Here is a 23,759-nt window from a genome sequence, read left to right as displayed (position 1 = left end):
GTCATAGAACTTACCTTTCCCAACATCCTACTGACACCAGGCTCACCACATCTTTCCCAATTATCCTAGCCAACCACATTCTGACCTGCAATTATTTCACTTTTGAAGGAAACAAATCTGTGATATTGCCCGCAGGTACTCACCGCACCATCCTATGCCAACTTATGTATGGGCCATCTGGAGGAATCCTTTCTATACAGTCAACACCTAAAACCCCCTTGTCCAGTTCAGATTTATTGACGACATTTTCATGATCTGGACTCTTGGCAGGGTCAACCTTTGGTCTTTCCTCCTTAACCTCAACACCTACTCCATCTCAACTCAATGAGCCACTTTCCTGAATGAATATCTCCTCCTCTTAGGTGGCTCCATAATACGTAAGGCCATATCAAGTGGCACGCACCAACCACCAATAGTAACCTCTATTTTGACAGCAGTCACCCATTCCACGTCAAAATCTCTTCCTTTAGCTTCACCACCTGTGGACGCCACATATGCAGTGTAATGCAGGACAGGTGAGTCTTAAGGCGTTGGGGTATTCTGCCAGATATCAGTACTGTTCATATACAATATTGGTACAATGTGTCTCATTACCGTACTATCTGAGATTGCTCGTCAAGTGGAACGGGAACTTACGACAGGGCGTATAGTGGAAAAGAAAAATTCCCGGATTTTTCCTGGTTAGAATTGTACTTTTTCCCATGCAAAAATAAACATTTTCCATAACAGTATTCTTTCCCAAGCACCTGTAAATAACCAGTCCTTTGACTGGTAAAGATTTTTGTACACTGTGATACGCTTTTGTCAGCCAATCATAGTTTGTTCACGTCCCATGATCCTGCCAGCCAGTGACAGCAGCGTTGGACACGTGACGTAGTCAGCCAATAGCAACATAACTGTTGAGTAGTAACACACAAATAGGAAAAGTTCATGCTTTAAATTAATATACATATAGAATAGCTACACGAAAAGCTAAGCTTTCACACATAATATTGGTCTTTTTTTTGTGTATGTTGCCCTTTAAGATATATCAAACACAAATGTGCCAGTAAAATTTTAAATAATGACATAAATGGCTGTTCTTCTGGGCCCGAAATTTTTCTAAGTGGCTGGTTCTCTGCTAAGTTTTGAATGAGAGTCAGGCGCTCTGTGATTTAGGAAATTCATCACACATTTGCACATGTACCATAATTCATCTTGCATAAAAGGAAATTTACTTTGAAAGTAAAGCTTATCAAACCACAATTCGAAATATTTTCCCACAAACTGCTAGAAATAGGTTCATTTGGGCAGTTGCCAGAGAGCGCCAGGAAACACGCATTGCAGCGCATGTGCAGCTATGACGACATACTCTCCTCACTATGCCTCTGCATTACTGTTCAGAATTTCATGCGTACTGGTGCATCACGTGACCATGTGCTGCATTGCGGCATGTTGTTAGGAGGGTACATACAGTACACGTAGCATAATTGTTTTTTCATATCCTATCCAGACAAGAAATGGAAAATAAGAAAGCAGTTCTTGGCAAAATATTCATTTCAAAAGTAAACCCTTCAACTCGAAGTACCCTAATGTTTTGCTATGTGATAATTTTAACGTATTCATACTCTGCAATGTTATTATGTAGCATTTCCAATCAGGTTTATATCCACACAGCATTGCAAAAAGCTAGTAAGAAGGAATACAAATTTCTTGCAAAAATAAAAAATTGTTTGTATACATAACTAAGGATAACAAGTTTTTTATGGTTTTTTCAAACTGTATAAAAAATTAACAGCATTATCTGAAGCTAACAAACTGTAGAAAGGGCAGTTTTTATTCAACTACAGGAGTAAATATAAAGCCTTGTGTAGAGATACAATGATAAAACACGGCATGCTGCTTGTATATAATTTACCAAAGAATGGTGTTCTGTAAATTTAAGGCTTGGACAACAGAAATTGAGAAATAACATCAAGCCTAGAGGAGTTACCATTCAAGTACTGAAACTTGTCTTGTGATCAAAAAACACTTTACTCAATACTACTCACCAAATTTGCCTGCTTAGTCATCTTTAAGTGAACATTTACGTATGTTTGTATGTATATAGCAATTAGGAGATCTTGTATTATGACATAAAAGAAACAGTTGAACCACAATAATGTGGAATGAAACACTTCACTTCAAATTGGTTGCCTCTACGGAAAAGATCAATAAAATGCAAAAGTCTAGATTTTTTTTGTTAATTGCTTTCAAATGAGTGCCCACCCGGGTGAATGGCTACAGGGTGTGATACCTTGGATCTTGACCTAAATCACCATACAGGTAGTTTCAAAAATCGATACCTCCACCAGGATCAACTCTCTGGAAGTTTGAGTGTCATTCTGGAATACTTTAGTTGGACACCTGTGAGCTAACATAGAATATTATCATGTATAAGACTGACTCAGCAATTTTTCTTTCTTTCTTTGTTTTAAATAATAGCCTAGGAAGACACATTCACATAAGTTATTTTCTGATGTGGCCATGCAGTGAAGCCTGTGCATTCCATTCTTTTGCCAGAATCCTCACTCCCTTCACTTCATCATAATGCACATCTAGGTAATACTGGGGCAGGTAGGTTTTGCCATCACCACTATGAAACCTCACAAGCTGTTTGTTATTCACACAACTCTAAGTTTTGAACTTGCTGTTCTTTGGTGAGAGGGTATGTTGTCAAGAAACTAAACCTTACTGGTGTAGAGATTGATGTAAGATATTGGTATCCATATGTAAGAGTTTAGTGGAAGCAGTGGGCATACTCTTTACCTATCCTCTGACATAAAAGGCATTTTTGATGTTATTACTGGACACACTAAATTACAAATTCAAGGTGATTTGTTGAATGAACCGAGGACTAGTTATGGAACTAGAGGAATGCCAAATGCAATCGTTCACCACACAATTAACACATTGCAAAATGAATAAAAACAAGGAATCAAGAAATTTCCCAATTTAACTCTGCCTTAGTGTGACTGCGTGCTGTCCATAATGTGGTAATAGTGTTGGTCTTCCAGACATAATAATAAGCACTTATGCAACAAAAGTTTAGTTGGTCTGGTGCCACTACATGTCTTTCCTGAAACAGCTACAATGAATTAGAACTCTTACTATTCTCAGAACTGAAAGGGTGATTCTGATACATTCTCACTTGCATTCCGATCCATTACTGCCAATCTTGTGTGTGAGGTATTCAGGACTTCTGAGTCAGGTACCTTTATCAGTAGTTAGGAATGGGTAATCAAGCTAGTTGGGAGAAAAGGCCTTTGTTTTATTAAGAAAAACAACGGTGCTATAAAGTAATGGAATGTATTTTTTTCCACAGTTTCTCTTTAATTCTTTATCATGGCAGTTGCTCTAGTAGTTTGAATCTGTATCTCTCTGTACACTTTACCCTTATTTTGACTGAGATTATTTAAGTTTATTTCACATTTTAGTTTTTACTTGAACAATATTTGCACTTGTATGCAACACTACCCAGAAAAGTAACCAAACAGGCAGCAGAGCAGCCACAGCAACACTAAATAACCAGTTGCCATATATAAGATTATCAACAACAGCAAACAGAAGTGCTTCACAACTTGCTTCAAATGTCCTTAGCACAAGCATATCTGAAGGCTCTTCTGGAAAGGTGTATGCAGAGAATGTGAATACAGTGAGCATGAGAAGTGAAAGTGGGTGCAGAAGCAACCACATTATTCTCTGAGTGATGTTCACCAGCCTCCTGCAAACATAAATTCAGCATTATCAAACTAACAAAACACCACAAAGCTTAAGTTGATCTGTGATCAGATAATTAAAACATAATGTAAAATGCCATTAACAATATTCCAAATAGAAAAGAACCATCCAACAATTTGAGAACTGTAGTAACACACTGACAGCCACATGGCCTGTGGCAGTCACAGTGGAGCCTCATCCCTGATGCCTGGCTTTGCTTAAGCCTGTTCATGAAACGTCTGTCACTATGTCTCTGACAGTCCGTGTATTAAACTGTGCTCAACAGCAGGGTTATTAGTGCTTTTGCTGAAACGTATGAGATGAATATGCTTATAACAGGTAAAATTAAAAATGCATAGAGACAGAATTCCCTTAAAATTACAACTGCACTCTCCTATTCCACCAACATTCACCCACCTGATCATGCAGAATGGACAACTGTAAACATTAAAATGAACTATTAAAATCCTAACTGAACTACAGAATAAATGCTTAAAAATAGTTATTCAGGAAAGTGTGGATGGATGATCACTCACAAAAAATCAGGACTAGCCAGCTACATTGATTATACGTTAAAATTTTCCTCCTAGCAGTTTACAAAATCTTAAGCCATACCTCATTTCTCTCATCTACTAAAATAAACAATAGATCTGCTGTTAAATTAGCCTCAGCCCTCTCGTTTGAATACAAAATATATTTAATTAAAATCTTACCTACTAAAATCTACATCACATGCACTGCAAATTGGAAGGTCTTCTCACAACAGCAGGAAGCTATGTGTCATTGGACTGTGCTTGAGCCAAATACATTTCCTGCAGCCCAAAGAAATTAGCAAATTGTCTCCCCCCCATAAGTTGTTATTTAGAGTTAGCCTTAGGTGGATTATAAAAACACCATTTGTTCATGGGCAGTTCATGAGAAAACTGCAACAATCAAAGAGTTTTGATTTTGTGTATGAAAAGTACCAATTGTGGGGGTGGCTACTTCTATAATTTCTATTCACTGCAGATCATCAGAACTTATATCATACGATCTTAAGATGAACTTCGAAACTTTTTTCGATGTCATTATCTTTTACCGAGATACAGACGTTCAAAGTTACCACATTTAGGCAGAAAATGCAATAATCGGGTTTCAGCCATTTTTGCACTGTGGCCTCCACAGCAAAGGACTCAAACTCTTAACTGTCCATTCTTTAGACATTTATCTAGTAATGCAATTTTCCAGTTTTCGACAATCAGTATCCGTAATCAAGTTAATCTCTGAAAAACCATGATTTTTGGGTATCACAACTACAAGGCAGTATCTGGTACTTGCCCCATAAAAAGCTGTGCAGAGCCCTTACTGAAGAGAGGCACTGTTCTCTCCACAGAGTAGGTGATCCTCATGTATGACACGAAGACTTTGGGATAGCTGCACCATTCGCTTGGGGTATCACTGTTTTAATATGATCCACCCATTTCTGGAGTCTCTCTCTGTGATCAAACACAACTAGTTGACTTTATAGAGTTGTTAGCCTTCCTGAGCATTGTGATGGATCTTATTTTGGTGTACCCATAAAAGTTTATGTCATTTAATAAGCATCAAGACACAGTGCGGGGCAAAGATTCAATATAAACGTGCCCATGCCAAAAAGAGATGTGTATGAAAAGAATGATGAGCATATATTTGTATTCTAATGTTTCCTTACGTTGATATCAAATTTTTCACTCTTGTAATATCGATTTCTTGCCATCCTGGTTCTGGGTGGACTTACTGCATTTATGTCTGACAACAATATATATCTGTGTAAAAGTTTTTACGACATATCTTCTGGAAAGGTAGGCAGCGTCTTTTGTTTCTAAATTGCTTCAAGCTGAAAATGATACCTGGATACATTGTAGCCTGCCAAACTTCACAACATATGGCGACATTATATATGATTGTATTATACTTCATTCTTTTATCATGGAGCTGGAAGCTGCTTCTTCTTCTTCTTCTTCTTCTTCAAGAAAGAAAATGTACATATAACTCTGTTAAAAGGAGAGTCAATATATCAATCAATTTAGACTATAATAGTGGTAAGCATAGCAAGTGACTGTGGAGGTGCAAACTTAAATGCGTGAACTCCTACACGTGAAAGTATCCCCCAACCACACACTCTAAATAATTGACATTATTCACACCTCCTTATGGTGCCAGTACTTAAATACCGGTATAACTGGTGACCATGACAGGGTGGTGCCAGGTATAGATAACTCAAGTAATTAAAATATATAAAACATTTTGTAGAAATTTTCCATAGTATTAATTATCTTTTGTTTTCTTTGTTGTGTAAGACAAATAATACTCTCCAGAGAAAGAGAGGAAGGATCACAAAAGAAGAATGAAGGATGTACATAGATGGAGAATAAAATTTGTATGGGAGGAGGGGGGGAGGGAGGGGGGGGGGGGAACTGCTGAAACCTCTGAGAACTTAGGAAAATTGCATGGCTGCAGTTGTTAGTGTCTCACTCGTATCTAATACTAGTAGTACATCTCCTGCCCCCCCCCCCCCCCCCCCCAATCCTAAAAATTGGAGCATTTTAAATTTTAGTAAAACAGTGAATTCATTAAAAATCTTTTCGTCTGAGAGTTTTGAGTGATTTTAAGTGCAACAACACTGCAGTACACGTTTGTAATAGGTCACAGGATAATTTAGAAAAGTTTCTCAGAGTTCATGAGGGTATTTTTGATCCATTGTTGCAACTACAAAATGCATGATTTTTTCACCAGACAAGTTTTGCTTTATTGAGGTAAAGCATCATCAGTGATATGTAATTAAGTTTATTTACATTTTGATTTGCTTTTTATATCAAAAAACAGTTCATTAAGAATATGTTGGTTTGTACTTATGGTGATTTTTCGGCTGATTTCTCGCTCACATCGAGAAATGCCGTCTGCTAGCACATCGTTGTTTTGCTGTGACAGACATTGATAATTTTCGTCTACTTTTTAGATGTTTTGCAGCACTACGCATTTCTCACAAAACAATTTTATGCACACAACTGTATTCTGTTTGTTTTTGTACTTCAGGTATGTATTGCTGTTTGTGTTTTGTGGTGTTGCCAACATAAACTTTTCACTACTTTGTCTGTGACCTGCAAGTATTCTCTTTTAATTTAGATTATTGTATGTGTGTAATTCTATTTCAGTATGATTTTGTGTATTTACGCACTGTGTAAGAGCAGAGAAGGGATAGCGATGGAGTGGGGGGAACCATAATGAGTGGATATGAGACATAAGTATATACCAGTGTAATGGAGTGTGAGTTAGAGGAGAAGGTGAGGAGTGAGAAGTGAAAACAAAAGAATACATAGAAAAAATGGAAGAATTCATCAAACCCAACTAACAGATTTCAAACACAAGTTAAAAACACTCTCAAAAACAGAGTATACATTAACAGAGAGAAACAGAGACTTGTATGAAAAAACCCCTCAAGCTCCCAACATGAGATGTCAACCAAAGGTCCATAAAGAAAATTATCCAGTCCATGCAACAGTAAATTTCAGAGCAGCTCCTACATACCTACTAGCAAAACAAATGCCATCACAGATCAACCAGTATTATAAATTAGAAAAGGATAGAACAATCAGAAATACTTCTCAACTGGTAGAACATATAATATACACTAAAATCCCTGACACAGCAACATTGCTCTCCTTTGATGTAGAAAGTATGTACAGTTGCATCCCTGTTAGTGAATCCATAAAAATAACTGAAGGAAACCTGAAAACACACAACAAGCTACCTCATGAACACACAGATGAAACCATAAAATTACTACAGTTAATAACACAACAAAATTACCTTGACCTCAATCAAGAATACTACATACAAGGAGGTGGTTTACCCGTGGGTTCACCTATCTCAGAAACACATTAGCCAACATTTTCATGAATCACATAGAAAAACTAATATTTGAAGACACAACAACAAATAAAAACTACAATGTCATCTACTGGCACAGATACATGGATGACATAACATACATGCTTTGTTTAGTTCCAGTCGTTCCCTTTGGAACGTAGGGCCGTGACGAAATTCCTCCACCAGCTACGATTTCTAGCAAGTCTCTTCACTTCACTCCAGGTTTTCTCGTCCTCTGCAACTTCTCTCTCGATTGTCTTTTTCCATGCCTGTTTGGGACGACCACATTTTCAAACTCCTTGAGGGTTCCAATCCAAAGCCATCCTTTCAATAGCTCCATCTGGTTCCTCAATGTATGCCCAATCCAGTTCCACTTTCTTTCTTTGATTTGTATATTGACTGGTTGCTGATTTGTCACCCTCAAAAGATCTTCATTTGTCATTATATCTGGCCATCTCACATTTAAAATACGCCAGAGACAGATTGATAAAAACTTGGAGCTAGTTTTTGATGTGGTTAGTTTCGCAACCATACAACAGAACAGCCTTCACACTGCTACTGAAAAGCCGGAGTTTGGTCTTCTTTGGGATGTTCCTATTTCTCCAGACAGGGTACAGTTGTACAAATGCATCATTTGCTTTGCGGATGTGATTATGGACGTCCTCCTCACTGCCTCCTGTAGTTGTGATTATACTTCCAAGATAGAGGAAAGATTGGACCTGTTCTACATCCTCTCCATTAATGGCCAGCCTATTCATGATGGTCGAATTTATCTGCATTTCTTTGGTTTTGCGAACATTTATCTCGAGGCCTGCAACTTCCGCCTCTCTCTGTAACCTGGCCAGTTTCTCTTTGATGTCTCGATATCATTGTGCCATTAAGCAAATGTCATCTGCGAAATCTACATCTTCGAGCCTATCCCGCATTCCCCATTGTCTTCTGTCCCTCCATCACTCTCTTCATCACATGGTCCAACACCAAAAGAAATAGAGTTAGCAAAAGAATACACCCTTGTCGTACTCCCGAATTACCTTGGAAAGGCTCTGTTAGTTCTCCATTATGTAGTACTTGGCATTCATAGTCTTCATACATTTCCTTGGTGATGTTAATAATCTTTGTTGGAATGCCATATTTTGCAAGAGTATCCCACATGACTCTTTGATTGATAGAGTCGAAAGCCTTTTCAAAGTCAATGAAGGTGTTGCCACTCTGCACTTTGTTCCAGAATAATTCTGAGAGTATTGATAAGGTCCACACAGCTTCGATGTTTTCTAAACCCCGCCTGCTCTCTCCTCAGTTGTGCTTTCACAGAATCCTTAATATGGTTTAAAATGATCCTCGAAAGTACCTTACTTGGTACTGACAATAGGGTAATGCCTGGCCAGTTGTTGCCGTTAGTAACATCTCCTTTTTTGGGTATTTTCATGATAATACCTCGTTTCCAATCTGTTGGCAGTTTCTCCTCTCTCCATATCTTCTCTAAGAGGATGTACAATAACTCGACAGTGGTGTCCAAGTCTGTTTTCAGCATCTCAGATGTTATATTATCTGGTCCTAGTGCCTTCCCTTTCTTGATCTGCTTCAGTGCTATCCGAATTTTTGCTTTCGTGGGTGCGGTGCATTTACACCAATGCTAGGACTAGGATCATTGTTTTCCATTTGTTCTTGTTCTTTTACCTCCCCACTGAGGTCTCTATTTAGAACTTCTTTAAAGTGTTCCTTCCATCTACATGAATATTCTTCATGTGTAGTTAGTATCTCCCCTTTCTTATTCCTTACTGGTCAGTTCCTCTGGAAGCTTTTCTTTGAGAGCATCTTAGTGATATCAGGTTCTTTCACATACCCCCTCATGCTGCCTGTTCTGCTCTATCAGCCTGTTCATCTATCCATCTTCTGTGGTCTCTTCTCGCACTCCTTTTCACTTCCTTATCTGCTGCTCTATAATCAGCTTGTGCCTGTGCTTTTTGTTGCCTGGTCCTGCTCTGATTTACTCTTCCCTTGGCCTCCTCTCTATGGGTGATTTTCCTCCAGGTATGTTCGGACATCCAATCTCTCCGCAAGTGATTTTTAAAGCCAATTTGTCTCTCACTCACTTGCACAAAAGTACTCTTAACTTTTGTCCATATTTCCTCCATGTCCTTATCCTTAGCCATCTCCAGTTCCAATGCCTGGAATCTATTCCGGAGTTCCAGCTGGAACCCCTCAGTTATCTGTGGATCTTAGTTTACCTACATCGAATCTTCTATTCCTTGGCTTGAATTTCTTTCTGGAAGCCACAATCTTCATTCAGAAACTGGCAGTAATAAGATGGTGGTTGCTATTTGCGTCTGCTCCTCTTCTATTCCGCATATCTTCCAGGCTCCTCCTGAACTTCCTGGATACTGCGATGTGGTCAATTTGATTTTCTGTAATATGATATGGGGATACTCATGTTATCTTATGACACCTCCGATGAGGAGACAAGGTCCCTCCTATATGAATGGTAGAAGAACCTAAAAACAGAATACAGCAACTACCCAATGACATAAATACTGTACACAAAAACATGAACTTCACAATAGAAGAAGAACAAGAAAACACAATCAACTTTTTAGACATAACCATAAGAAAAGATAATAATAAACACACATTCGACACATATAGAAAACCCACAACAAGTGACATTATCTTAAATGACACTTCAAACCACCCACAGAACCACAAACAAGCAGCAATCAGATGCATGTTAAACAGGCTGAATAGGATCCCCCTAAACACTTCTAATTAGCAGAAAGAGTTAGTCATTATAAAACAAACAACATTAAAAAATGGACTCAAAGAAACAAAGGTCAACAAACTAAATAAAAAAATAGAGAGACAAATAATGAATAAAACAAACCAAACCACACTAACTCGTACAACTCGCACTACAACAAAAAAGGGAATAAATGACCTACCACAACAAATTCACTCATAAAATAGGAAACATATTAAAAAAATAAGGCATCAACATTTCTTGCAAAACAAACAATTGCATACAAAAGCACATCCCAAAACTAAAATCAAAATCAGACAGATACCAACAATGTGGTATCTATCAGCTCAGTTGCAGAGATTGTGAGAAGATATACATTGGAATGACTGGCAGGACACTTGACACAAGATATACAGAACACATCAGACCACTCAAATATGGTAAAATCATCCAACATTTGGGGATCATCTAAAAGAACACCACCATAGACCATACAATATTGAAAACAATATGAATATCATAAAAATCAGTAAAGACAGACACCTCCTTCCTTTGCAAGAAAATTTCCACATACAAAAAGCCTTAACACAATATAAACAGTTGCTCAATGACCAGATAAATACTGGAAAAGAACAATTGATGAAATTATGTGAAAAAGAAAAGAGCCTTTTCCACCCCCCCCCCCCCCCCCCCCAACACAGAGCTTTATTTCGCTTCTCACTCCTCACCTTCTCCTCTAACTCACACTCCATCACTCTGCTATATATTTATGTCTCATGTCCACTCATCATGGTCTTCCCCCCCCCCCCCCCCGCACTCCAACACTATACCTCCTCTACTCATACACATTACATAAATACACAAAACCACACTTAAATAGAATTATACACATACAATAATCTAAATTAAAAGAGAATACTTGCAGGTCACAGGCAAAGTAGTGAAAAGTTTATGTTGGCAACACTACAAAACACAAACAGCAATACATACTTGAAGTACAAAAACAAACAGAATACAGTGGTGTGCATAAAAGTGTTTTGCGAGAAATGCATAGTGCTGCAGAACATCTAAAAATTAGACACAAATTATCAGTGTCTAACACAGAAAAACAACGACGTGCTAGCAGACGGCATTTCCCGATGTGAGCGAAAAATCAGCCGAAAAATCACTGTTAGTATAAACCAACCTATTATTAATGAACTGTTTTTTTGATCTAGAAAGCAAATCAAAAATGTAAATAAAATTAATTACAGACCAACAATGATGCTTTAACTCAATAAAGCGAAACACATCTGGTGAAAAAATCATGCATTTTCTAGTTGCAATGACGGACCAAAAATACCTTCACATGAATTATAAAGCAACTACGGACACTATGGCCACACAAATGAAGAATTTCTCAGAGTTTTTAAGAAAGGGATATTATTTCAAAATTTTGTAATTATTAAATCACAAGGATAGAAATTGATGCAGCAGATAAAACCACTGGTGACAATTCAGTGATTAATTTACAAGCACAAAATATTGCTGAAGATTAGATGGGTAGGTCACATAACTAATGAGGAGGTACTGAATAGAAATGGGGAGAAGATGAATTTGTGGTACAACTTGACTAGAAGAAAGGATCAGTTGGTAGGACATGTTCTGAGGTATCAAGGGATCACCAATTTAGTATTGGAGGAAAGCGTGGAGGGTAAAAATCGCAGAGGGAGACCAAGAGATGAATACACTACGCAGATTTGGAAGGATGCAGGCTGCAGTATTTACTCGGAGAAGCTTGCACGGGATAGGGTAGCATGGAGAGCTGTATCAAACTAGTCTCTGGACTGAAGACCATAACAACATGCAAACATCAAAAGTGATGTGACAGATTTAAGTACAAACTTGTATATAAGTGAAATGTATTAGAGCTCGAAATTTATGTGTAGTTATAAGAGTAAATTTATGTCATGTTTTCATTTCTTAGTGTAAGTCATGTAAAATTTTATGCACTTGTACAAAGACATGTAAAGAAAACTGTACATAAAAAGGATGTCTCAACATGTGTGAAATGAAAAGGGACTTCAAGAAAAATTGTCCACCTATCATATGTTTAGTGAGTGTTGAATGAGAAATACAAACTCATGTATAGTAGTGATCAAATTTGTGTGTGCCTACAATGACAAAAATGTTCTAAGTACCCTCTGTAGTATCACTGGATGCCCAACTTTACTACGAAGGAGGAATTAAAATAAGTAATTAATTGACTTACACAGAATATTGTGAGCTCTCATAGTGATGCAGATGATATGGGATGGCCTTTCAGACACTGAAATATGTGATGGATGACATGGCCTATTATAACCATGGTTGGAACTTTATAGCTTCTCCATTGTGGCACCAAACTTTTTAAGCAAACACACGTCAATGTGCACTTATCCTATGGAGTTGCCCTCCAGACACCATAACGATGTGGAATTCATCATTGCCTACCAAGTTATAGATCTGAGGCTGAACTGTTCTCCATAGTTGCACTGTTGGTACTGCCAGGCTCACGTGCAGCAAAACACTAATTTAAACATGCTCTTTGTTGAGTCATGATCTCTCAGAAACTGAAACTTTAAAGTTTTGTAAATTCCATGTAAATTAATTGTAATATAAATAAAGCTGACATGTGCACGGGATAAATAAGATATAAACTTGGCCACAAATAAAGGAATTTGATCTCCAACCGGGCCACAAAGTAGTTTAAGTGATACTTCCGTATGAAATTTGATAATTTATTCTACATATGTTTGTAAAATGCACTACTACTGTATACTGCCATCCAGTAATAATAGACAATGCCAGTATACAGCAGGGGAGCAGTTGTGATAGATCTTATTTTGGTTTAGCCGTAAAGTTTATGTCATTTAATAAGTATCAGAATACTATGAGGGGGGAAAAAATGCAATATAAACATGCCCGCACGAAAACAAGAAATGAAGAAAAAGAAAGATGAACATATATGTGTATTCTAGTGTTTCCTTCAGCTAATATCAAATTTTTCACTCTTCAACAATCGGTCTCTTCCCGTTCGTGATTCTGGGTGGATGTATTGCATGTGCCTCAGAAAACAATATATATTTGTGTAAAAGTTTTTGCAATTGATCTTCTGGAAAGGTAGGCAGTATCTTTCATTTCTAAACAGCTTCTCCCTGAAAATGATACCTGGATACACTGTAGCCTGCAAACTTCGTAACACATGGCAGCTCTATTTATGACTGTATTATACCGCAATCAATATCATGGAGCTTGACACTGCATCTTCTTCTTTGAGAAAGAGGAGGTAAATATCACACCTTTCAAAGGAACGTCAATATATCAATCAATTTAGATTGTTACACAGTTAATTGTAGCCAGAGACTGTGGAGGTAAGAACTTAATATGCATTAATTGCTGCCAGTGAAAGTATCCATCAACCACACACTTCGAAATAATCCACTTTATTTGCACCTCCTTACACACCTCCTTAAGGCACCAGCACTTAAATACTAGTGCAGCATCCACTTTTGTGACTTTATTTCACACTGTCTTTGGTTTTTCATATGTATCCAGATGAGAAAGTGGCCACTGGAGTGAAAATGGCTGCCCACTGCCCACCACACAGTGTCGGCAAGTGCAGGAGAGTGAAGCTACAGATCTACGGCAGAGAATGATCCTGTAGCAGCGCTGAAATGTGTGCTCTACCCAAAGCTCATAAGGCACAATCTCAATAAATGATGTTCTCAATAGCTCGACCTTGGGGACAGATTGTGGTAGACCCGTATAGAAAAATTACGTGTTTTGAAATCCCAACAAAAGACGAATGGTATGAGGAGATGCGCAATAAGATCCCTGAGAGCCTCCTGAACTATGCATTCATTACAGAGCATCTATAGAGGGCACAGTGTTGGCCTATACAGTACACACACTAGTGTAGTAACTGTACAGTATTGTATTGCAGTACTGTATTGCACTGCACTATACTGTACTATATTGCAGTAACTGTACACAAGATGGTGTTGAGGAGGAGAGAGAAGGCATAGTATTTGTCAGTGATGTACATGGCCACATTGCCTTTAGCTCTCAGCCTGCTGTAGTCATCTCTTAGGTGAGGCTACAGCTCCTTAGTACATGGACATTAGACTGATTTGCCCTTTGTTAGGGATCTACGGCTCTTCGAAATGCATCCTGAAATTGTTCGATTTTCATTACAGTACGGGTGCCATTTTGTTGGTGAAGTGTTTGTACATCCGACTATTTCTTGCTGCCAAGAGTGCAGACATATGGCAGTCGAGTGTTCAGAGGACAAACTTGTTGGTTCCCTATGACAGACTTTGTACCCCATTTCCTTTGTGGATGCGATACTACCATCTTTTCACAACATACATTCATTCACACAAATAAGCACACCTCACGCGCGCACACACACACACACACACACACACACACACACACACACACACACACACATGACCAATGTCTCTGGCAACTGGGGTCAGAACAAGTGTGTCTTTCCTTTTCTGAAGAAGGGTTTGGCTGAAAGCTAATATCTATCTGTCTTTTCATTATCCCTGTCTGCAATTCAACCTGCCATCTTTACAGTGGGTAGCAAAAAATCTAGTACACTTACCTTCTGAACATGCCTTTGTATACTTCTCAAAATGAAACATATACACACTTTTGACACATTAAAGAGTCTGACAACAGTACAAGAAAATAGGACATAAGGATAAAGTCAAACGATGGAAAATCCAGGATAGAATGTAACAATATTATGAGAAGGAAAGTTGCTACTCATCATATAGCGGAGATGCTGAGTCTCAGACAGGCACGACAAAAAGACTGTCACAAATAAAGCTTTCGGCCAGTAAGGACTTCGTCAAAAATAGATCTCTCACACACACACACACACACACACACACACACACGCGTGTGCGCAAACGCAACTACACACACATGACTGCAGCCTCAGGCAACTGAGGCCACTTTCACACACAATAGTTGTGTGTCATTCACTCGGCCCTACTGTAGACACTTAATGCCCAAGTTCGAAGTACTATACAGCGCAGTGATAACCACTGTCCTATTTGTGTCATTGTGATAACAATTGTTTTAAGAATATTCTCGAACTGATATTCTGCAGCTATAAATACCCCTCAAAGACAACAGGAATAAACCTCAGCAGCTGAAGAATTATTATGAAATGTACTTCATAATTTTAGATTTACAATTTAATCAGGCTAATTACACTGACGAACAGTGTATCTCCTGCCAATGTACTTCACTGTAACTAACTCAGCTTTAAAATCCAAAGAAAATAACAAACAACAGTGATATTAATCATTAAATACCACAACACTAAATCTTTAAGGACACACTGATTCATTTACACCGCATTTGTGAATCACGACATAAAATGTTCATAACAGAGGTCTCTGGCACCAGCTACTGGTTTTAAGTGTAGATGCATGAGTAGGAATAAAAGATGACATATTGATTAATGTTAACACTAATCATGTATACATATCCCGTAAACTGACTCATCCCACACCAAAGAAGCATGCAAATGATATAGGAAGACGCAAGTAACTAGCCATAAAACACATAATTTGATACAATGAACAAAGGATGTTACCAATGTGAAAACAGATCAAATTTCTGTCTCGATGCGAACTGGAGCAAACAATCACACACAGCTTGTCTCATAAACAGTGTAGTGTTTCCTCCTCCGACTCTGAGGGGGATGCAGATAGGTTAGTATACAATAGATTAGCTACAACAATAACTAGTGACACATTCACCTCAACACAAGTACAAAGCTACATAAATAATGCTTAGTACACCACTGGAGATTTTCGATTGTCAGCAGCTCATAAAGTTCCTCTAACACTTTGTTGCCGAAAAATTCTTGCAATTCTAAGCTGCAAAAGTTCTGTCCAGATTGTGGCAGCAAGCACAAGTGATACTGCTGCCCTGAATGTGATGACACTTACCAGTTGTGTGGCCCAGTCAGTATGGGGAGCACACCACAGGGCTGTGCTGCTCCACGCCCGCCGTTATGCCAGTGCCTACAGCGTGCAACGAACTCCTAAGCTGAGGCTCACTAAAAGCATCAACAAATATGCAGTGGGCAGTGAAGTTCTGAGGAGACACAGAGTACGCCATGTGACCGATGAGACTGGACACCTACAAGCAGCCCGGTTCCCCACAGGTCTATCAGTCACAGAAGCAAGAGGTTTCATATAGCTACCAAACAATTCCACTGCTAGACCTAACCATATTACAACACGAGTACAAGAATATCATTGCCAACCAACTTTTCTTGGTCTCAGTTCACATAAGTTTTTAGCCTAGATATACTCAATATTTCTGGGTTTCAGATCAATACTGACTGAATCTCATTTCAGCTGTGATTGCATTTGATAATCTAGAAATTTTTATGTACAAATTATCAGCAACTGTCTGAACGTAGTTAATGGTGAAGCTAAGACAACCGGTCACAAAAGCCCTCATTGTTTGAACACACTATTGTCCCAACAACTGTGGACCTTGCCATGGTTGGGGTAGCTTGCACGCCTCAGTGACACAGGTGGCTGTACTGTAGGTGCAACTGTAACGGAGGGGTATTAGTAGAGAGACCAGACAAATGTGTGGTTCCTGAAGAGGGGCAGCAGTCTTTCAATAGTTGCAGGGGCAACAGTCCGGACGATTGACTGATCTGGTCTCGTGACACCCACCGAACCAGCCTCGCTGTGCCGGTATTGCGAACAGCTGAAAGCAGAGTGAAACTACAGCTGCAAATTTTCCCGAGAGTGTGCTGCTCTACTATACGGTTAAATCATGATGGCATCCTCTCAGGTAAAACAGTCCCCTCATCTCTGGGCAGGGCTACACGGGAGCATCAGGACAAACAAAACTATCGTTCTATGGATCGAAGCATGGAATGTTAGATTCCTTAATTGGGCAGGTAGATTAGAAAATTTAAAAATGGAAATGGATAGCTTGGAGTTAGATGTAGTGGGAATTAGTGAAGTTCAGTGGCAGGAGGAACAGGACTTCTGGCCAGGTGAATACAGGGTTATAAATACAAAGTCATACAGGGATAATGCAGGAGTGGGTTTGATAATGAATAAGAAGATCTGGGTAAGCTACTATGAATAGCATAGTAAATGCATTATCGTAACCAGCAAAGGCACGAAGCTCACACCTACTGTGATGATGCAAACCGAGATCTCTTTACTTCCTCTCGTTTTGCCATCTGCCTACTTAAATTCATTTCACTTTCAGTTTTGTCTAATTACCATTAACATACATGAGTATAATCTGCATTTCCATAAAAGAGAAATGTTGGCCCTAAGTCTTAAGGAATACAGCACCAGGTCTAGTTTAGTGTATGTAATTAATTTCCTAAATTATTTTAACCATTCCTAGTTAGTATCTTTTGTTATAGGGTGAAATCAGTAATTGTTTCGTGACTTAAATTCTATTCTTGACTTACAAACAAACATAAATTCACTAATAATATAAAAATTTGGAAGAGGAACTACTAGGGTTCTTGAAGTAGTTATCTGGCTCTATTCGAAAACATATTAGCAAAGCTAGCCCTTAATTAATTCAAAAACTGTTACCAAATTTGTCGAAAGCATTGTTTGTGAACTATATCTGTTAATTTCAGAATTTAAACAAATAATTCGGCTTAACCTTTGTGGTAGAAGAAACTGTTAAAAAGAAGGAATTTTTCGATGTATTCACTTAATTGAGTAAGTTGTGTTTTAATTGTAATTTCTGCAAATTAAACATCGAACAATGTATAGTTTCAGTGCCTATTATTGTGAGGATACATAAAGGATGGATTTTTGGTCTCTACACAGTCTGTCTGCAGCTGGTTTTCAGAGGGGAATTATGTACTGTTTCAAGTAATGACAATGCATCAACTTAACAGTGGAATTTGTGTAACACAAACAGGCCATGTGTTAGAACAATGTCTGTTCAATTTATTTGAGAAATAGTGTCCACATGCCTTATTATTCTACAAGAACTGTGAACTGTGTGGTTAGGTTTTTACTGCTCATAGATGTTCAACAGCAAACTATTGTACCAGTATGCTGCTGCTCCTTGCCTGCAACCTATTAATGAGTCTTATCGAAATTTACCAATAGTTAATTGGCCATATAACTGTGTAATATTGGGGGGTTGTGAATAATGAAAGTAAAGAACAGTGAAATGCAATTGTGCAACTGTCAGCTATATCGTTTACAGTAGTCAGCGTTGAGCTTCCACCCCCCCCCCCCCCCCCTTTTTTCAGCCAGTATAAGTGGTTGGTTGGTTTGGGGTATCAAGGGACCAAACTACAGGATCATCACAGTCCGTTTTTCCTGATGCAAGCAAGGCTCAAGGTACAAAAACACCTAACACCGCACCTGAAAAGAAGACGAATGGAACGAACAAAAAACGGGGACAACATACACCACAAAGAAAAGTAGAAGAAGGCATTAAAACCATAAAGCATATGGTCTGAGCTGGCTGATCACATTAATAAAAGAGCCCCACAAAGACAAGATGAGATGAACACATATAGGAAAAAGATGACCGCCAAGACTAACAAATGCAAAGAAATTGTGACAGAGTTGAAATGGAGGGAGGGTGGCGACCTCAGAGAGAAGGCTAAATGCCCACCCTTAGATGGTACAATAAAGACCCGCCTCACGAATAAAACGTAAAACTTTGTCGCCCAACACCGAAGGCTGGGTGCTGGGAAGGTTAAAAGTCTGCTGCAGAGCGGCTGAAAGTGGGCAGTTCCACAAGATGTGGACGACAGTCATTTGTGAGCCACAGTGACAACAAGGTGGGTCCTCGTGACGAAGGAGGTAGCCATGTGTTAGCTATGTATGGCCAATGCGGAGCCAGCAGACAACCACCGAGTCCCTGTGAGAGGTCCTCATGGATGTCTTCCACACTTCTGCAGTCTCCTTAAGGGCACACTGTTTGTTGTGCGTACTGAGATTACCGTATTTACTCGAATGTAAGCCGCACTCGAATCTAAGCTGCACCTGAAAAATGAGACTCGAAATAAAGGAAAAAAAACTCCCAAATCTAAGCCGCGCCTGAAATTTGAGACTCGAAATTCAAGGGGAGAGAGAAGTTTTAGGCCGCACCTCCAAATCGAAACAAAGTTGGTCCAATGTAATATGAGACACAATTTAGGTCGAATGAATGACGATACAGCTACAGTAGTTTGGTTCGAGTCGAAAGCTTAGCAGTTAAGCTTTACCAGGTAGCCATAGCTATGCGTCAGGCGCTCCGTCCGTATTTATACGGATACCTTCCTTTTTCACGTGCTTCGTCTGGTTTGAATCGATTGCTTATTTTGCTTTGATCTGAGAAGTGCCCTTTTCTATGTTACAGGTGTTTACGTCAGTCACTCCAAGCTGAAAATGCATTACTATACTGTGTCATGCTTTGTTTGTCGCATTTTGATAGTGCGTGTTTACGGCCTGTCGCTGCTCGCGGCATGGCTTGCTTTTGTGCGCGCTACCGCCGCCTACAATTAAAAAAAGAGAGGAATCGTCTCATTAGCGAAACAATGGCAAGAGACTGCTATTTGTTGTTACTTACACTGCTGCTTTCTTTGATAATGATCAACAAGAACCAAATAATAGACTGCTTATGATAGAACATGTTCTGAATGAGAGTTTGGCGAAAATTTTTCTCCGTTTGAAAATCTTTGCGGCCGCTTCTTTAGTACATCAAATTCTGCACAGAAATTAGTCATCTTAGATTTAAAAATCTAGTCAGTTGCCGTGCTTCATTTCTGACTATATCACTATTAGGCATAAGAGTAATACGAATATAAACATGACACGATACGTATATTCTGCCGCGTTTGCTGTTGTCTCACTCTAGTTTCGTAATTTATTTGGCAGACAGGATTTAAATGAGATAGAAGCAAACACGAAAGAATACATGGCAAAATGTTTATATTCGTATTATTCTTATGGTGAAGAGAATACTGCATGTGATTCACATTTCATCAGGTTCCTATTAGCAACCATCTCTTCTCGCAGGTAGGAAAAAATTCAGAACGTAGAGTTGGCCATATTGACAAAAATCCCAGTATTACCAGTCGGATTTTCGTAGTACATTGAAATTCGAAGATGAACAATACGGAATTTGTATTTACTTCGTTGGATAATGTATGAAAATGCAGTGGTCAAAACTCGGGCGGAGAAAAAAAGCTCGTCTTCCAATTTTTTTTTTTTTTAATTTTATTTACTGACGCAGAGGTTTTGGCGCCAGTATTTATCTTTGTGTCTACAAAGGATGCCTGTGTAGCGCTACATATATTCGACAGCATAAGTTAGTTGTGGCGGCACCTATCAACATTTTTCAGAACTTCAGCTTGCTTTGCACTCGATTCTAAGCCGCAGGCGGTTTTTTGGATTACAAAAACCGGAAAAAAAGTGCGGCTTAGATTTGAGTAAATACGGTATGCCATTACGTCTCCCAAAGCTGAAAAACCTTGTGGCCAGCCTGTCAGCAAGTTCATTTCCTGGGATTCTGACGTGGCCCGGGGTCCACACAAACACCACGGAAAGACTGGACCGTTCCAGGGCATAGATGAACTCCTGGATGATAATCTATCAAAGGATGGTGGGAGTAGCACTGGTTGATAGCTTGTATGCTGCTCAAGGAGTCAGTACAGAAAAGAAATGACTTGCAATATAACAATGCAGCATGTCGACACTGAGGACTATCAATGACGAAATAAAGCAGGTGAACATCACTCTACCATAGTACTACAAGCTTATATACCAACTAGCTCCACAAATGATGATGAGATTGAAGAAATGTATGATGAGATAAAGAAAATTATTCAGATAGTTAAGGCAGATGAAAATTTAATACTGATGGGGGACTGGAATATGATGATGAGATTGAAGAAATGTATGATGAGATAAAGAAAATTATTCAGATAGTTAAGGCAGATGAAAATTTAATACTGATGGGGGACTGGAATATGATAGTAGGAAAAGAAAGAGAACAAAAAGAAGTAGACGAACATGGACTGGGGAAAAGGCAAGCAAGAGGAAGCCACCTAGTAGAATTTTTCAGAGTACATAATTTAATCATCGCCAACACCTAGTTTAAGAATTATGGAAGAACATGATACACATGGAAGACACCTGGAAGCACTGAAAGGTTTCATACTGGTTACATACTTATAAGACAGAGATTTTTGGAACCAGATTTAAATTGTACGACATTTCCTGGGGCACATGCATACTCTGACCACAATTTATTGGTTATGAGCTGCAGATAAAAACAGAAGAAATTATGGGACCTGGATAAGCTGAAAGAATCAGAGATTGTTCAGAGGGAGCACTAGGCAACTAATGACATTAACAAGGGAAAGAAATACAGAAGGCGAAAGAATAGCTTTGAGAGATGGAATAGAGAAGCCAACAGAGGATAAAATAGTAAAAAAGACAAGGCTTAGTAGAAATCCTTGGATAATTTAATTGATGAAAGGAGAAATATAAAAATGCAGCAGATGAAGCAGGTGAAAGGGAAAACAAATACCTAAAAAATGAGATTGAGGATTTAAAAGCAATTTCACTAAGGGAAAAATAGATACTACCAACAGGAAAACAAAAGAGACTTTTGGAAGAAAGAGAAGCAGCTGTATGAATATCAAGTGCTCAGATGAAAAACCAGTACTAAGCAAAGAAGGGAAAGCAGAAAAGTGAAAGGAATATACACTCGTAGAGTGTCTATACAGGGGAGATGAACTTGCAGGCAGTTATAGAAATGGAAAAAGACATAGATGAAGAGGAGATGGGAGACATGATAGTCCAAGAAGAATCCGACACAGCACTGAAAGACCTAAGTTGAAACAAGGCCCCTGGAGTAGATGGCATTCAGTCAGAACTACTGATAGCCTTGGGAGAGCTAGCTGCAACAAAACTCTTCCATCTGGTGTGCAAGATATACAAGCCACGCAAAATACCTGCAGACTTCAAGAAGAATGTAATAATTCCAATTCCAAAGAAATCAGTTGCTGACAGGTGTGAAAATTACCGAACTATAAGTTTAGTCTGCCATGCTTGCAAAATACTAACACGGACTCTTTATACAACAATGAAAAAACTGGTGGAAGCTGACCTCGGGGAAGATCAGTTTGTATTTCAGAGAAATGTAAGAACACATGAAGCATATTGTCCCTAAAACTTATCTTAGAATATAGATTAAGGCAAATCTACATTTATAGCATTTGTAGACTTGGAGAAAGCTTTTAACAAAGTCAACTGTAACACTCACTTTCAAATTCTGAAGGGAGCAGGGGTAAAATACAGGGAGTGAAAGGTGATTTACAACTTGTATAGAAGCCAGACGGCAGTTATAAGAGTAGAGGGGGATGCGAGGGAACAATGGTTGGGAAGGGAGTGACAATGCTGTAGCCTATCACCAATGTTATTGTGTTATTCAATGTGTATACACAGCAAGCAGTAAACGAAATCAAAGAAAAATCTAGAATAGGAATTGAAGTCCTGGGAGGAGAAATAAAAAAAACCTGAGGTTTGCCGATGATGATGTAGTTCTGTCAGAGACTGTAAAAGATGAAAATGCAGTTGAACAGAATGGACAGTGTCTTGAAAGGAGGATGAACATCAACAAAAGCAAGACTACGATAATGGACTGTAGTTGAATTAAATCAGATAATGCTGAGGGAATTAGATTAGGAAATGAGACATTAAAGTAGTAGATAGGTTTTGCTATTTGGGCAGTAAAATAATTGATGATGACCAAAGTGGATATGATATAAAATGTAGACTGGCAATGGCAAGAGAAGCATTTCTGAAGATGAGAAATTTGTTAAAACTGAATGTTAGGAACTCCTTCCTGAATATGTTTGTCTGGAGTGAAGCCAAGTACGAAAATGAAACATGGATGATAAACAGTTAAAACAAGAAGTTTTTCAAATGTGGTGCCACAGAAGAATTCTGAAATCATGTGGATAGATCGCAAAACTAATGAGGAGTTACTGAATAGAATTGAGGAGAAAAGAAATTTGTGGCACAACCTCACTAGAAGAAGGGATCAGTTGGCAGACACATTCTGAGACATCAAGCAATCAACAATTTAATACTGGAGGAAAGTGTGGGAGGTAAAAATCCTACACGGAGACCAAGAGATGAATACAGTAAGCAGATTCAGAAGGATTAGGTGCGATAGTTATTCGGAGAAGCAGCAGCTTGCAACGTGATAAGAGTCATGAAAAGCTGCAGCAAACCAGTCTTTGGACTGGAAACAAAAACAACAACAGCAACAACAACAAGAACAATTCCTGCTGCTGCTGCTGCTGCTGCTACTATATAATAAATTTTGTTGAGATGGG

The 23,759-nt window shown here is 38.7% G+C and overlaps 1 protein-coding gene across 1 annotated transcript in view; it reads right to left on the bottom strand.

Annotated features, from left to right (window-relative positions):
- Nucleotides 1-3,311: 3,311 nt before the first annotated feature.
- LOC126092023 (glycosylphosphatidylinositol anchor attachment 1 protein) overlaps nucleotides 3,312-23,759 on the bottom strand; it is an 83,611-nt gene continuing 63,163 nt past the window's right edge. Inside the window, exon 12 of the mRNA XM_049907417.1 lies at nucleotides 3,312-3,742. Coding sequence (XP_049763374.1) covers nucleotides 3,445-3,742 — 298 coding nt within the window. The 3' untranslated portion in view covers nucleotides 3,312-3,444. The remainder of the gene's footprint in view (nucleotides 3,743-23,759) is intronic.

Source organism: Schistocerca cancellata, chromosome 7 (genome assembly GCF_023864275.1).
Source record: "Schistocerca cancellata isolate TAMUIC-IGC-003103 chromosome 7, iqSchCanc2.1, whole genome shotgun sequence".
NCBI classification, from domain to species: Eukaryota; Metazoa; Arthropoda; class Insecta; order Orthoptera; family Acrididae; genus Schistocerca; species Schistocerca cancellata.
The sequence above is the reverse complement of the archived record's forward strand: the minus strand, read 5'-3'. Positions and strand labels throughout refer to the sequence as shown.